This window comes from Marmota monax, unplaced genomic scaffold, assembly GCF_021218885.2.
Source record: "Marmota monax isolate L192 unplaced genomic scaffold, Marmota_monax_Labrador192_F-V1.1 WCK01_AAM20220418_F8-fsc00020, whole genome shotgun sequence".
Taxonomy (NCBI): Eukaryota; Metazoa; Chordata; class Mammalia; order Rodentia; family Sciuridae; genus Marmota; species Marmota monax.
Window position 1 is genome coordinate 16538818 of NW_026692912.1, and position 12846 is coordinate 16551663.

General features: G+C 37.8%; 1 protein-coding gene across 14 annotated transcripts in view; it reads right to left on the reverse strand.

The window, feature by feature from the left end:
- Positions 1-12846, reverse strand: part of Strbp (spermatid perinuclear RNA binding protein) — a 140696-nt gene that overhangs the window by 15354 nt on the left and 112496 nt on the right. For 10 of the 14 annotated variants that reach the window (XR_009227436.1, XM_058581707.1, XM_058581699.1 and 7 more), the window contains 3 exons: positions 12660-12800; positions 8931-9054; positions 4147-4191 (listed from right to left, as the gene is read on the reverse strand). Coding sequence is in view for 11 of the 14 variants with exons in the window: in XM_058581707.1 (XP_058437690.1) it covers positions 4147-4191; positions 8931-9054; positions 12660-12800 (310 nt within the window). In the remaining 3 variants the exon portion in view is untranslated. Of the gene's footprint in view, positions 1-964; positions 8766-8930; positions 9055-12659; positions 12801-12846 lie in introns of those variants that run through there. The other 4 variants (XR_009227438.1, XM_058581706.1, XR_009227437.1 and 1 more) reach the window with 4 other exon arrangements.

The window sequence follows — 12846 nt, forward strand, 5'->3', positions numbered from 1 at the left end:
CATCTGTGTTGGGTTGCCCACTTCACCTTCATTTAGTGGTCCCCCAAAACTCTGACATGTTAAATTTGTCATATTTTGTGAAGCCCACTTTCACTGATGGGCACTGCTCAGTTCTAAAAAGCACAATTTAATAGGCAAAAGGAAAGCTAATTCATAGTTTAAAAAAAAAAAAAAGACATTTTTAAGACAAAATGACGAATATTGACAGGGGACCACACTGTTGCCTTCATGGGGGTGAGTACCTTAATGAAACCATTACCTTCTAGTAACATCATTGGCTTTCCAAACAAGGTGAGAATGCAAGTGGAGGTCTCCGGTCTGCACCCTTTACAGAACAGCACAATGTTACCGATTGATCAATTTCCACCAGCATAATCAGGTGTCTTAAAAATAAATGCTGACCCATGGCTGAAACCTGTCACTTTTCACAGCAGCACTCAACAAGAACTGGGACAATCGAAGAGCAAGTTTTTATGGGGACCCTGTTGCTGCTTTAGATTCTGATGTAATTGAAGAGGAAAGGAAACCCTTCAATGAATCCCAGAAAAATCAATCACTAATCTTCTATCTGCATGAAAAAAGTCAGGGAATGAACACAGTATCTTACAGAGTGAAGAAGGCCACAAGAACAAAAGAGGGTGATTGATTGATTAATTTATTTTTTAAAACTTGGAAATTCGTAAACTAAAATAATCACATTCCTCCTTCCCCATCTCTGGGTAGTGCCATCATTTTAATAAGCAATGCTACGATAACAGAATGTAACCTTTATCGTGGGGACACCCTTGTACAACCAGAGTACATAGGGTTTACAAAGTAAGTAGACTAGCTGGAACTAACAATCGCTTTTGCCTTGTTTTAGCAGTTTGCTTACAAATGAATGGGTTTCTCGGGATAAGTTATTATTAGTTTGCAATTCCTTATAATTTGATACCAAAGCATATCAAAAATAATAAGCTAAAACAATATTCAAACCCATATTTTATTGGCTTTAATTACACACTTCAATATTTACAAAGTTAAAGTTTAACTGAAAAGTCTCTATTGTTTTAAAAAAAAATAACTACAGCCCGAATTAAAGTGCCCTGGGGCAAGTACATATCAATCAGCTAAGAATCAGTGACTGCATCAGGAACCAGGCAGTACTCTGTGTTACAACAAAGCAGTTTATTTGTGATCAGTGTTTGAGACTCTATACATCCTTCACAAATTTAATTTTACATAATCTGATACTCTCTTAAATCTTAAAACTTTGAACTGCTAGACTTTTATTTCCTTAGAACAGAAGGGCTGGTATAAATTATTTTCCAGAAATGAGGTACCGTTTCACAGAACTGGTTTCTCTTTTTTTGTTTGTTTTCAAGTTTTAAAGAACTAAATTTGTATTTGTTAAAATCAAAAAGTAGGAAAGATGTTCTTTACAAATAATTTTGATCAAGTATGTGTTCAAAGAAAGCAGGATAAAAAGGCTTTTTCTCTAACATTCTGAATTGTACTGTATTGGTGTTCAATAGGAATGAGCTTCTGTCATTTGCTAAAAGAATGAGTAGTGGGGAACAGGATATGTTGGGAATTTCATAACGGGTAACAGAACCATTCTCTTGGGCAAACCTACAGAGAAAAGAAACGGAGAGGACTCCAAATAAGTTTAATACTCCAATAAAAATTTCAAAAAAAAAAATATCTTACAGTAAATATCATTAACCTTTTCCAGATTAGTCATTCAACATGTACCATTTTGGAATAGGCCCACAAATCTCTTATACATCTCCAATTTTGAAATTACTCTTGTATTTCAATAAATAATATTTCCTACTCAAAAGTAAGATGGCTACATAAGAAGAATGATATTCAGAAATGACATTTGAGTAAGCTGCCATGAATTCTACATATCAAAGTGATGCTATTAATATTTTAAAGTAACTCTAAAAATCCATATTAGTTCTCAGTTTGGCACATCACATATTAAAGGAGAAACAGGGATTGTCAAGATGCAAATCACAAGTTTCTGGGAAGGCCTCAGTTACCTGGAAGTCTGCTCCAATAGGAGCCACGACCAGGTGTTTAACTTCTCAATGGCTACTGCCAATATTGGCATGGCAAATCTGGAAAGATTAATTATTTTCTTAATTTGTAATTAATACGTTCTTGTGGCCTCACAAACTTCTGCATACTCATGTAGGATTTGAAATCTGCTCCTATTCCTATTCTAATATTTAACCTATGGAGAAATCACAAAGCAGCAACAGCAGGTATTTAAGAGCACCAGATGATCAGAGGGAAATTATCCCACATGCAACAGCTTTACAAAGGCCAAAAGACATATTACCTTACAGCCAAAATAAAGCATCATTTTAGTAGGTTTGCATCACAGTAACATTTAAAAACCAAATCTTTTATGTGAAAAATGGGGGCATCAAATTTTACCAGCTTTGGAAGTCAGTTATATGGCACGTGGAAGAGAGGAGCCTTCTGAACGGAGGCTCAGAGGCCACAGGGTGAAAGTATAATGTTAAAGGAGGAAAGGGAGGACCAAGAGGGAAAAATTAAAGAGACTGAGGGGAAAACATGGATGGTAACTTAAGAGGATAGATACAAAATATTTTATAAAGGGAAAAAATAAGCTCTCAGAAACCTTTATTAAAGAATCTGAAACTTACTATATGACTGAAAGACACAAACCTAAAATCCTGCCCTGGGAGGCACATGCTCTGGTCCTCACATAAGAAACAGAGCATGTGAGTCAAATGTGCTATATTTGGATAAACTGAACAGACCCCATTTGGGATTGGGGCAGCAGCTAACTGAAGGGCAAAAGCCAATGGCCAAGCCAAAAGGAGCTAGACAGTATGAATTCAGAAGGAAATCTGGGTGAAAAACATATATTTGAATTAGTCCCTAATTCCCAATCACCCCATATTGCTCCAACTCAGAATATGGGGAGGCCTTTGCCACACTGAGTGTGCCAGAGAAGACATGAGGAAAAGGATGTAAGTCTAGGTTTTGTAATTGCTCCAAATATTTTACCCTTGCTATTTCTCTACATCTTTCCAGATATACATTTTCTATCTTAATGGGCAAGGAAGTCAAACTATTCATTTTCTACTTATTTCTACAGTTATGAAATCAGATGAAGCTTCAGTTTAGCAGTGTCTTAAGGACCCACAATTTTCATCCAAATAAAAATGGCAAAGCTGATGTGTGGAAAGAAACAGCACAATGTGAAGGTCTCAGGCTCAAGTAGAGGATTCGTGCTACAAATAGCAATACATAGAAGGCCTTTGTCTTCTGGGTGCATGCACACCCAGCCTAGGGCTGAGTGGACAAACATCCTTGTGCATGTGTGCTCACACGCACGCACACTCACTCTCTTCTTCTCTCAATGACAAACATCCTGCAAATGGTTGATTCTTTAAAGTACAGCACCTGAGTTACGAAAAATGTCTAAGGCATATCACTGACTCCAAACCTACTGCCTCCATTGCCACATAAACCTCATTCAAAAGTTATCCAAAGGGCCACTGAGGTTCATTTGCATATTTGCTTTCTTTATTGAGGGGGTGGGACAGTCCTATGATTGTATAGCATGAACTACTTCTGTAGAAGGAACTTAGGGAATACCATTGGTGAACCTCTATTATCTCCTCCCTAGGACAAATGACATCCATTTATTTCATCCCCAAAGCAAAAATGTATAGAAAAGGATGATGGCTACAAAATTTAAGTGAGCATTTTCTATTCTTGACTCAAATCACCCAGTTTACACAATTCCAAACCAGAAACTTAAATATAGCTATACAACTGGCATGCGGCCAAGCTAGAAACTGGTATGGCCCTTCAGTAGCCTTTGAATGGAGTGTAAGTTGGCTGTAAGAAGAATTACTTAAAATACTTAATTTCAATATGGTCAAAAACAGGCAATTAGAACAAGCAATCCTTCAATCAGGCAAAGCGGAGAGAAGAGCAACTCCAACCAAACCAAGAACCACAAGGTTGTGGCATTTTCAAAGGGAATTTAAGTTGGGTCACTAGAATGATTAGGTCTGAGATTCTTTAATTCATGTGCTGAAACCCTGGATACAACTGTGCTTTGGATTTCTGTGAAAGACTAGCTAAGAGAAGAAATGAGTAAGATGGTGTACATACCATAGGCAGGGGCAGCTGTGCTGTAACCATATGGTGTTCCATAGCCTGGTGCAAAGAAGAAGAAGGCAGATCAGTCCAGGACCAAAGGGAGCCAGAACTTGCCCAATTCATAAGCCACCTGGTTGGACACCCCAGGCCCTCAGAACTTTTTCCAGAAACTGTCCATAAGAATGATTCCCAGAGTGGTCCTAGTCTAGAAGCTCTCTGTGCCTGACTGATGCAAAAATCATAGCCTACAAGGCTCTCCTTGAACTACCACAATATCTACATCTAGAGTCTCTCACTGCAGTTCCACACTATACTGTAATTATTGACTCTGTGGTTCCCATTAGAGTGGAAAGACCAAGTTTTACTCATCATTCTATCATCTGAACCTAACAGAATGTACAGCATTTGTTGAACAAAAGAATGCTTAGAACTAAATTAATTTCTCAAATTTGGAAAACAGAATTTTGTAAGTTTTGTTTTTAGAAAACATCAACAGAGAAGATTGAGGCCTCAACTGCCCATTAAAGGAGGTACATGGGTCAGGTCATAGGCCAAGGACAGATTCTATGACTTGTTGATCAACATCTGAACAACTGGCCCCAGCACAGGGTCTCCCAGTAATCATTGGTGAACTTGAAAATAGCACCCAGTGCCTATGAAAAATGTTCATTATTATTAAGTTAAAACTAGTATAAAGAACACAGATTTCCTCTACCCCATGGTACTGGGAGTTGAATCCAGGAGCCTCTACCACTGAGCCATATCTCCAAACCTTTTTTTATTTTACTTTGAGGCAGGTTGTCAATAAGTTGTGTAGGCTGGCCTAGAACTTGCAATCCTTCTGCTTCAGCCTCCCAAGTCCCTGGGATTACAAGCATTTGCCACTGTACCTGGCCACAAATGCTTTTGATTCAAATTGGTTCTAACACCAATTTCTTATATGTCCTCACTTAGACAAGTAATGTCTGAGTTGCCATTTTCTCATCTCTCAAATGAAAAATCTCCCAAGCTACTTTGTAGAATTGTTATAGGAATTAGAAATATCATCTTAATAGATTAAGTCATAATTTTTAATCATTCAGGAAAAACATCTTAAAATATATGAATACAAAATTGCTTGGGTAAATCTCTAGGGGGAAAAAAAAACAAGGATATAATATCTACAAGGGCCCTACACAAATCTAGCTTTTTCATATTATAACTCCTTTTTCTAGAATAATTTCTGCTATTCACAATGTTTCAGCTCCTCTCAGTGACCAACTGTAACTCATTCCTGAGATTAAGATCTAGTATCAATCCCCTGGGAAGTCTCCCAGGCTCGCTGCCCACTCCTCTGCTCATCCAGTGCTGCAGTTTCCACTGATATTGCACTGTGCTTATTCCAGAATCTCTCCCTGCCTCCCAGACCTTGGGCACTAGGGACAGGTGGGCTAGGTCTGAGTCATCTTTGAATGCCCAGTTCTCAATGTCCTGTTTGGGGGAAAAAAAAACACTCAAATGTAAGCTAAAGAGGTAAACTGCTTTTATGCACCAAATCAAAATATTTCTTGAAGGATAACAATTTGTTTTGCCATTTAATCTATATTTAAATCATGTAGAGTTAGAGGGACTACAACTCAGTTTTAGTGCTCACTAAATTGTGTATTTTAAGAACATATAATACAGCTAAAATAAGCAGTAGGAACTGAAGATGGTAGCAGAAACCAAAAAGAGAAATTAATGCTTTAAAGAAGATTATATAGCAAATCTATTCCAAGAACTGGGAGCTGTTTTTCTAAGGCTAGTTTGAAGAGTTTTACCAAAACCCTTAAAAGAAGATTAAACTGTAACTGTTTAGCTGGTCACTGATCAGATGGGCCATTGGGATTCTAATCCTGACTTCACCTTTAACTAGCAAGGTGTCTTTGTACCTATTATTTAACTTTTCTGAGCTTCAGAGTTGTATTCAATAGCTGAGTTGGTAATCAACAACCTTGCTGCATAGACTACTCCACAAACAGCATATTTCGCATTCATCATCTAAACTGACCTAATCTGAATCTTCTCTAGGCCATAAATGAATTTCTTTTTTAAAAGCTTCAGGATTCAGCCCTTGCAGAGAGATCAAGGTAACGACATACAAGCAAGAGAATCTGGAAGCCATCAGGTACATATAATTTGACTATACTTGACCATAGCTGCCTACCCCTCAAGCAGGGGACAAACAGCCCAAGATCCAATAACAAAAGATGTGACCATATTAAGCCCTCATGGAACACACTGTCAAAGACAAAGTTCATCTCAATAACTTGCCCATTGTTGTTTAATGAATGGGGCTAAAAATATTAAGTTTCAGTACAGAACATAAAAATGTCTTAATTTTAGAAACAAACCATAATACACTATAAGAAACTCGTGCCATTTTCCCCCACCCTAAGCACTCATATTTTAGTGGTTGGGTTTTTTTTTGTTTGTTTTTTTTTTGAGTTTTGTTTTGTTTTGTTTTGCATGGGCATTTCTGGGGATTGAACCCATGGGCACTTTACCACTGACCCTATATTGCTCAGCCTTTTTAATATTTTGAGACATTATCTCCCAAGTTGCTTTGGGCTTTGTTAAATTACTGAAGCTGGCCTCAAACTTGCAATCCTCCTGCCTTAGCCTCCCCAAGTCACTGGGATGCCTCCCAGTTCCTCCAACTAAAAAAAAATCCTACAGTGGTACATGCCTGTAATCCCAGTGGCTCAGGAGGCTGAGGTAGGAGGATTGTGAGGTTAAAGCCAGCCTTAGCAATGGCAAGGTACTAAGCAACTGAGACCCTGCCTCTAAATAAAATATAAAATAGGGCTGGGAATGAGGCTCAGTGGTCGAGTGCCCCTGAGTTTAATACCCAGTACCAAAAAAAAAAAAAAAAAAAATCCTAGGCAATACCTTTGAATCCTCACTCTTTAACATTCTATATATTCACTTCATCAATTTTGTTTCCTAAATACTCCTTCAGTCTCTTTACTTCTTGCCACCCATCTATTCCCCAGCATCTGCTGGGTTCCACTATCTCTTACCTAGGAGATCCATCTACAGTAGGCTTCTAATTGGTCTTGTCATGCCCATACCTGTCCCTGCAATCTATTCTTCACACAACAGAAGGTGTAATCTTTACAAATAAAGTCTGACTTTGTCACTTCTCTCCTCATGACTTCCTACTGCACTTAGGATTCTAAAACCAAAATCCAAGCCACAGCCCATAGTACTGGGACTGAGCTCCCACTTCAACTCACACATCGTTCCCCCACCTCTTCCTTTACCCACAGCTCTCCACACTCCAGACATTTTGGCCTTCTCTGCTTCATCAAATGAACCCATTTCCCCACCACCAACACCACAAAGTCTCTGTACATGCTATTCCCTCTGTGTGCAACACTCTTCTATTCCAGTCCTCTCTCAGTTATCACCTACTCATTCTCCAATGCTATTTTCCAGTGTCCCTCCTTCAGGAACCCATAAGACTAGATCAGGGGCCTGTTACATGTTTTCATAGCATGATGTCCATCTTCAGTTTAAAATTGTTATTAACTTAAGTAACATGTCTCACTCTTCACACCATAAGCTGCAGGAGAGCAAAATTCACGCCTGGTATGTAAAAAAAGCAGGCACACTCTTATACATCTATGAGTGATACAACTGCATCAACTTCTAGAGGTATAATACCAAAGCCATATTATTGATAAAATTTCTTAAAAGACCAATTCTTTTCTTAGAGGAAAACACAATCTAAGAAAATCTGGAAGGACATTACTTAAAAATAATGACTAAATAAGACCTAATCTTTTAACAATTTCATCGTGATCCAAAAGTACAGTGGTTTATTCATCAAGCGAAAACTTCCATAGTTTCAATATTGTAAAGAACTTCATTTTAACAAGATCGTTGTACATTCACTGCTAAAGTGACATATGAATTAAATGGAAATAGGGCAGCTTCACAATCTCCTGCAAGCTATGAGATAAAATGGGAATAATAATACAAACTTTGGAAATACAAGCCCCTGCAATCAAATTCTAACTCTAATGCTCAATAATAGTTTCACCTGGGACTATCTACCTTATCTCCCCCCTTACTTTCTTTATCTGGACAGTAATTTCTACTGTGAAGGTTAAAAGTTAAGTGAAATAGGGGCTGGAGTTGTGGCTCAGTGGTAGCACGCTTGCCTGGCATGCGTGAGACACTGGGTTCGATTCTCAGCACCACATACAAATAAATAAAATAAAGGTCCATCGACAACTAAAAAATATTTTTAAAAAATTAAGTGAAATAATTTATATAAAAATACCTGACGTATAGTAAGCTCTGGATAAATAAGTTCCCCCTTTTCCCCCTCTCTGTAATTTTTTTGTCTTCGGTGATACACTAAGTTTAACAAATGCTACTGATGCCAGGCTTCACCCCAATTAAGAAGACTCCTGTTTTTTCTCTCTCAGTATAACTAACCTGATCTCTATGCCCCCATAGAATATTCCTGCTCAGGTGTTCAAATACCTCAATCTGTGGAACATCTTTCAGATTCCTCATTTTCAAAATATGTTCCCTTGACCTAGGTGCAATATTGCTTATTTGTCTCTCCCTCTGGGAAGGCTCTAATTACTCAGCAGATTCTAGGAAAAAAAATATGAAATTCTGTAGATCCTTTTCAAGTTGTATACACTTATCTCACAACTGTGATGTATTTCCAGAGATCCTATACAACCATGGAAAATGAAAATGCTATTCTTCAGATCTGAGTTCCAAAGAGGCAGCCGTCTCTTGCAGTTAGTACTAACCTGGAGCTATGTAGCCAGGAGCAGCTGTAGCCCCAACAAAAGCTCCCCTTGTCAGAGTTCCTCTTCCTCTGCCCCGAACCGCCTGGACTGCTGCAGACACAGCTGTATTCACGACACCCTTTGCCTATAAAAAGGACATTTTCATCAATGACAGGAAGAAGAGCCATCAGCCTCTCATCTCTTTGATGCACAGCCACCATAAGAAACTATGGGCTAATCAGGTGAGACAATTAGTCATCTGTAACAAGGATCTTTGATGTGTCACAGGCAAATAGGAAATGACACCTACCTTACAGAACTGTTCTGAAGAATATGCTGGGCACATAAAAGGATACAAATAACTTCTTTTCACAAGGGTTACCCAGAAAAGAGTTCTTATTATACACACAAATTTCAATAGTGAAATCATATCCAGGGGCTGGGGATGTGGCTCAAGCGTTAGCGCGCTCGCCTGGCATGCGTGCGGCCTGGGTTCAATCCTCAGCACCACGTACAAACAAAAAATGTTGTGTCCGCCAATAACTAAAAAATAAACATTAAAATATTCTCTCTCTCTCTCCCCCCCCCCCTCTCTCTGTCTCTTTAAAAGAAAAGAAAAGAAAAGAAATCATATCCAAAGTCATTTTAGGCTCGATGAAAGTCATTACAGACAATTGATACCTAGGTTGGAAAGCACTGAAGAAAACATTCCAGCAACAAACTACCCAGCATTAGGTGCAAACCTAAGTGATAAAAATAGAACAGACCAAGACAGAAAGACCAAAGATGTGGACACCAGTTCCTCATCTGTGACCTTAGGAAGATCATGGATTTTCTGTGAGCCTGTTGTTCTGCTGTTGGTATGTTTCTATCAATCATTAATAAATACCACCACCAGTCCTCTTCTTGCTCTAAACTGGTGAATTCACATCATATCTCCCTCTCTCCCTCTCTCTCTCTGGCAGTACCCCCACTGTAAAATGAGGATAATGATATCCACTTCATTTTCCTTAAAGTAGAAACAGTAACTGAGAGTACAGACATGAAAACAAATTAAAAATTAAAACTGGTAAATCAAGGAGCAAGAGTACAGAAGACTACTAAAACACCCCTTTCCCAAAGAGAAAATTTACAAAAATCAAAAAGAATTTTAATTTAAATATTATGGTTATTTTTAGTGCAAAAATGCAATAAAACTCAAGCTTGAAACCACTAAGTTTCCTTAAAGAAATAAGGTACATAGAAAGTGGTGCACAGCTCCAACGCACACTGTCTGATAAAGTCAACAAGAGCCTTAAAAGAAGACAGAATCAGAGGGTACACATGTTCATCTCACATGGAAAAATCATCATCCCTTTGTCCTCCTAAGATAGCTGCTACCTCTGACATGACTAGCCAGAAGATACTTCCAAGGTCAAATATATCATGCACTGGGACAATCGTTTTCCTCTTTGCTTGAAATAAACCAACACACACATCCAAAATAGACTGTTTCTTGGCTGTCAAACACATTGAACACATGAGTTTTACAGTTTCTAGTACAAAAAATTTCTAAAACTGAGTGAACTTCATATAGACTTTAAAAAAAAAATACAGCTTAGTTGAAAATAGTTAGGAACCAACAATCTGACGGCAGCAAGTGTTTCCACCCAGGTTGAACTCCTGATATGAGCAACAAGCTTCACTATCTAAAAAATACTTGACCCTACACTAGGCTTTTTAATTTTTTTTAATATCTTTATTTTTTATTTTTTTTTATTTTTATGTGGTTCTGAGGATCGAAATCAGTGCTGTGAGACAAGTGCTCTAACACTGAGCCCCAACCCCAACACTGCTTGGCTTTGTAAAGCACTAAAATTAACTGACCACATCCAAGATGTAACCCATGGGGAAAAACAAAACAAAGCAATGTAACAATGATTTTTGAGCTTAATCTAGAACATAATTTGTCCTATAGTTACTACAAGATTTTAGGAAAAGAAAATATTATTTTCTACATATGTGACACCATAATTTAACAGCTCTATTTTTATTATTATTTGGGGGTAGGATTGAACTCAAGGGCACTCAACCACTGAGCTGCATCTCCAGCCCTATTTTGTATTTTATTTAGAGACAGGGTCTCACTGAGATGCTTAGCGCCTCACCATTGCTGAGGCTGGCTTTGAACTTTCGATCCTTCTGCCTCATCCTCCCGCCTCAGCCTCCCAAGCCACTGGGATTACAGATGTGTGTGCCAATATGCCCAGGTCTATTTTTACTTAATCTTAGTAAAAGTTAATTTTCTGTTTATATTTTAAATCCTAGAGTTTAATCAATGTTTATTACAGCTGATATAAGAAGTTTTAAGTAAATATAAAACAAATATCTAGATGGATATCACATGCAATAGAAACACCTACAGCCTTTCAACAGAGACCACCCAGTTTGAAAGGGAACCTCTATCATCAATTAGCTGTATGACTGCATGCAAATTTCTTAGCTTCCTCTTCTGTAAATGAGATAAATTCTACCCTCCTACAATGGACTTAGCAAATGGATAAAAGGGCCTAAATATAATTTTTTTTTTTTTTTTTTAGTTGTAGTTGAACACAATATTTATTTATTTATTTATTTTGATGTGGTGTTGAGGATTGAACCCAGGGCCTCGCACATGCTAGGCCAGCACTCTACCGCTGAGCCACAATCCCAGCCCCATAAAAGGCCTAAATATAATTTTTAACATACAAGTTTAAATAGCTAAGTTCCTTCTATTAATCTAAGCATGTTTAATGTCTCTATCACATAGTACATTCAGATATTATTATTACACTAGCACTCTCCATAAATCAGAGAATGTGTCTTAAATTGACTTATGTATCCCTTTTCCCCTCACAATAAATCACACATAAGGTACATGTCCAGAAACACACATACACAGGGGGACATACTGGAGATTGAACATAGGGGTGCTTTTACCACTACGGCATCCTTAGCTCTTTTTATTTTTTTATTTAGAGACACTCTCTCACTAAGTTGCTAAGGCTGGCCTTGAACTTGCAATATCCCTGTCTCAGACTTTCAAGTCACTAAGATTACAAGCATGCACCATTATACCCCACTTAGAAAACATTTTTTAAATGAAGGGATGGAAGAATTTCATATGCAAAAAAACATGTAAGGAGGAAGTTATCTTTTCCAAATACCTTGAGAAGATCCTGGGTCTTTAGTAGCACTGACATTCCTAGCCAGTAATTTATACAAGCAACACAGTGTCATCTTTTTGTGCTGCCCACAGAAGGAAACCCCAAGTAAACAATGTCAAAATACACAGTAGAAAGAAAATGGAAGAGGAGATGAAAAGTTACAAGAAAAGTGTGAATCCTAAGCAGTTTGTCAGCCTCCTGAGCTAGACCAATGCTCACACCTACCAAAAGTCCAAATCACCTCAACATTTCACCTCATCAAGAATGACCCCCCCCAAAAAAAAAATAAATAAATAAAGTGATTCAAGAGTAAAAAAAAAAAAAGAATGACCCCAATCCTTCAAATATTGCTATCTGCCTCTCTTACAGCTATACAATGTGCCTTAAAAAAAACAGAACAGGGAACAACTGGTCTTGATATATATTATTCATGAGCTAGCCCCTCAAAAAAGTTGCCAAATAAATGATAAAGAAACAATTTCAGAAAAAGGTAAAGCAGCAAGTGTACAGGAAATTTCTTACAACATTTTTCAAAAGTTTTGTAAAGATTTAGCTAAACTCATACCTGAGGAATAATCTTCTTTTTCTTATTATTTGCTGCATTGGGTCCAGAAAACAACTTCTCCAGGGCAGCTAAGGCTGCACTTGCCTTGGCCACTTTCTTATTTGGACCTGCACCTCTGAATTTCTGTCCATCTACTTCTACCTGAAATCAAGAATTCCACTTTGCAATTATCCCATGCAATTCCTCT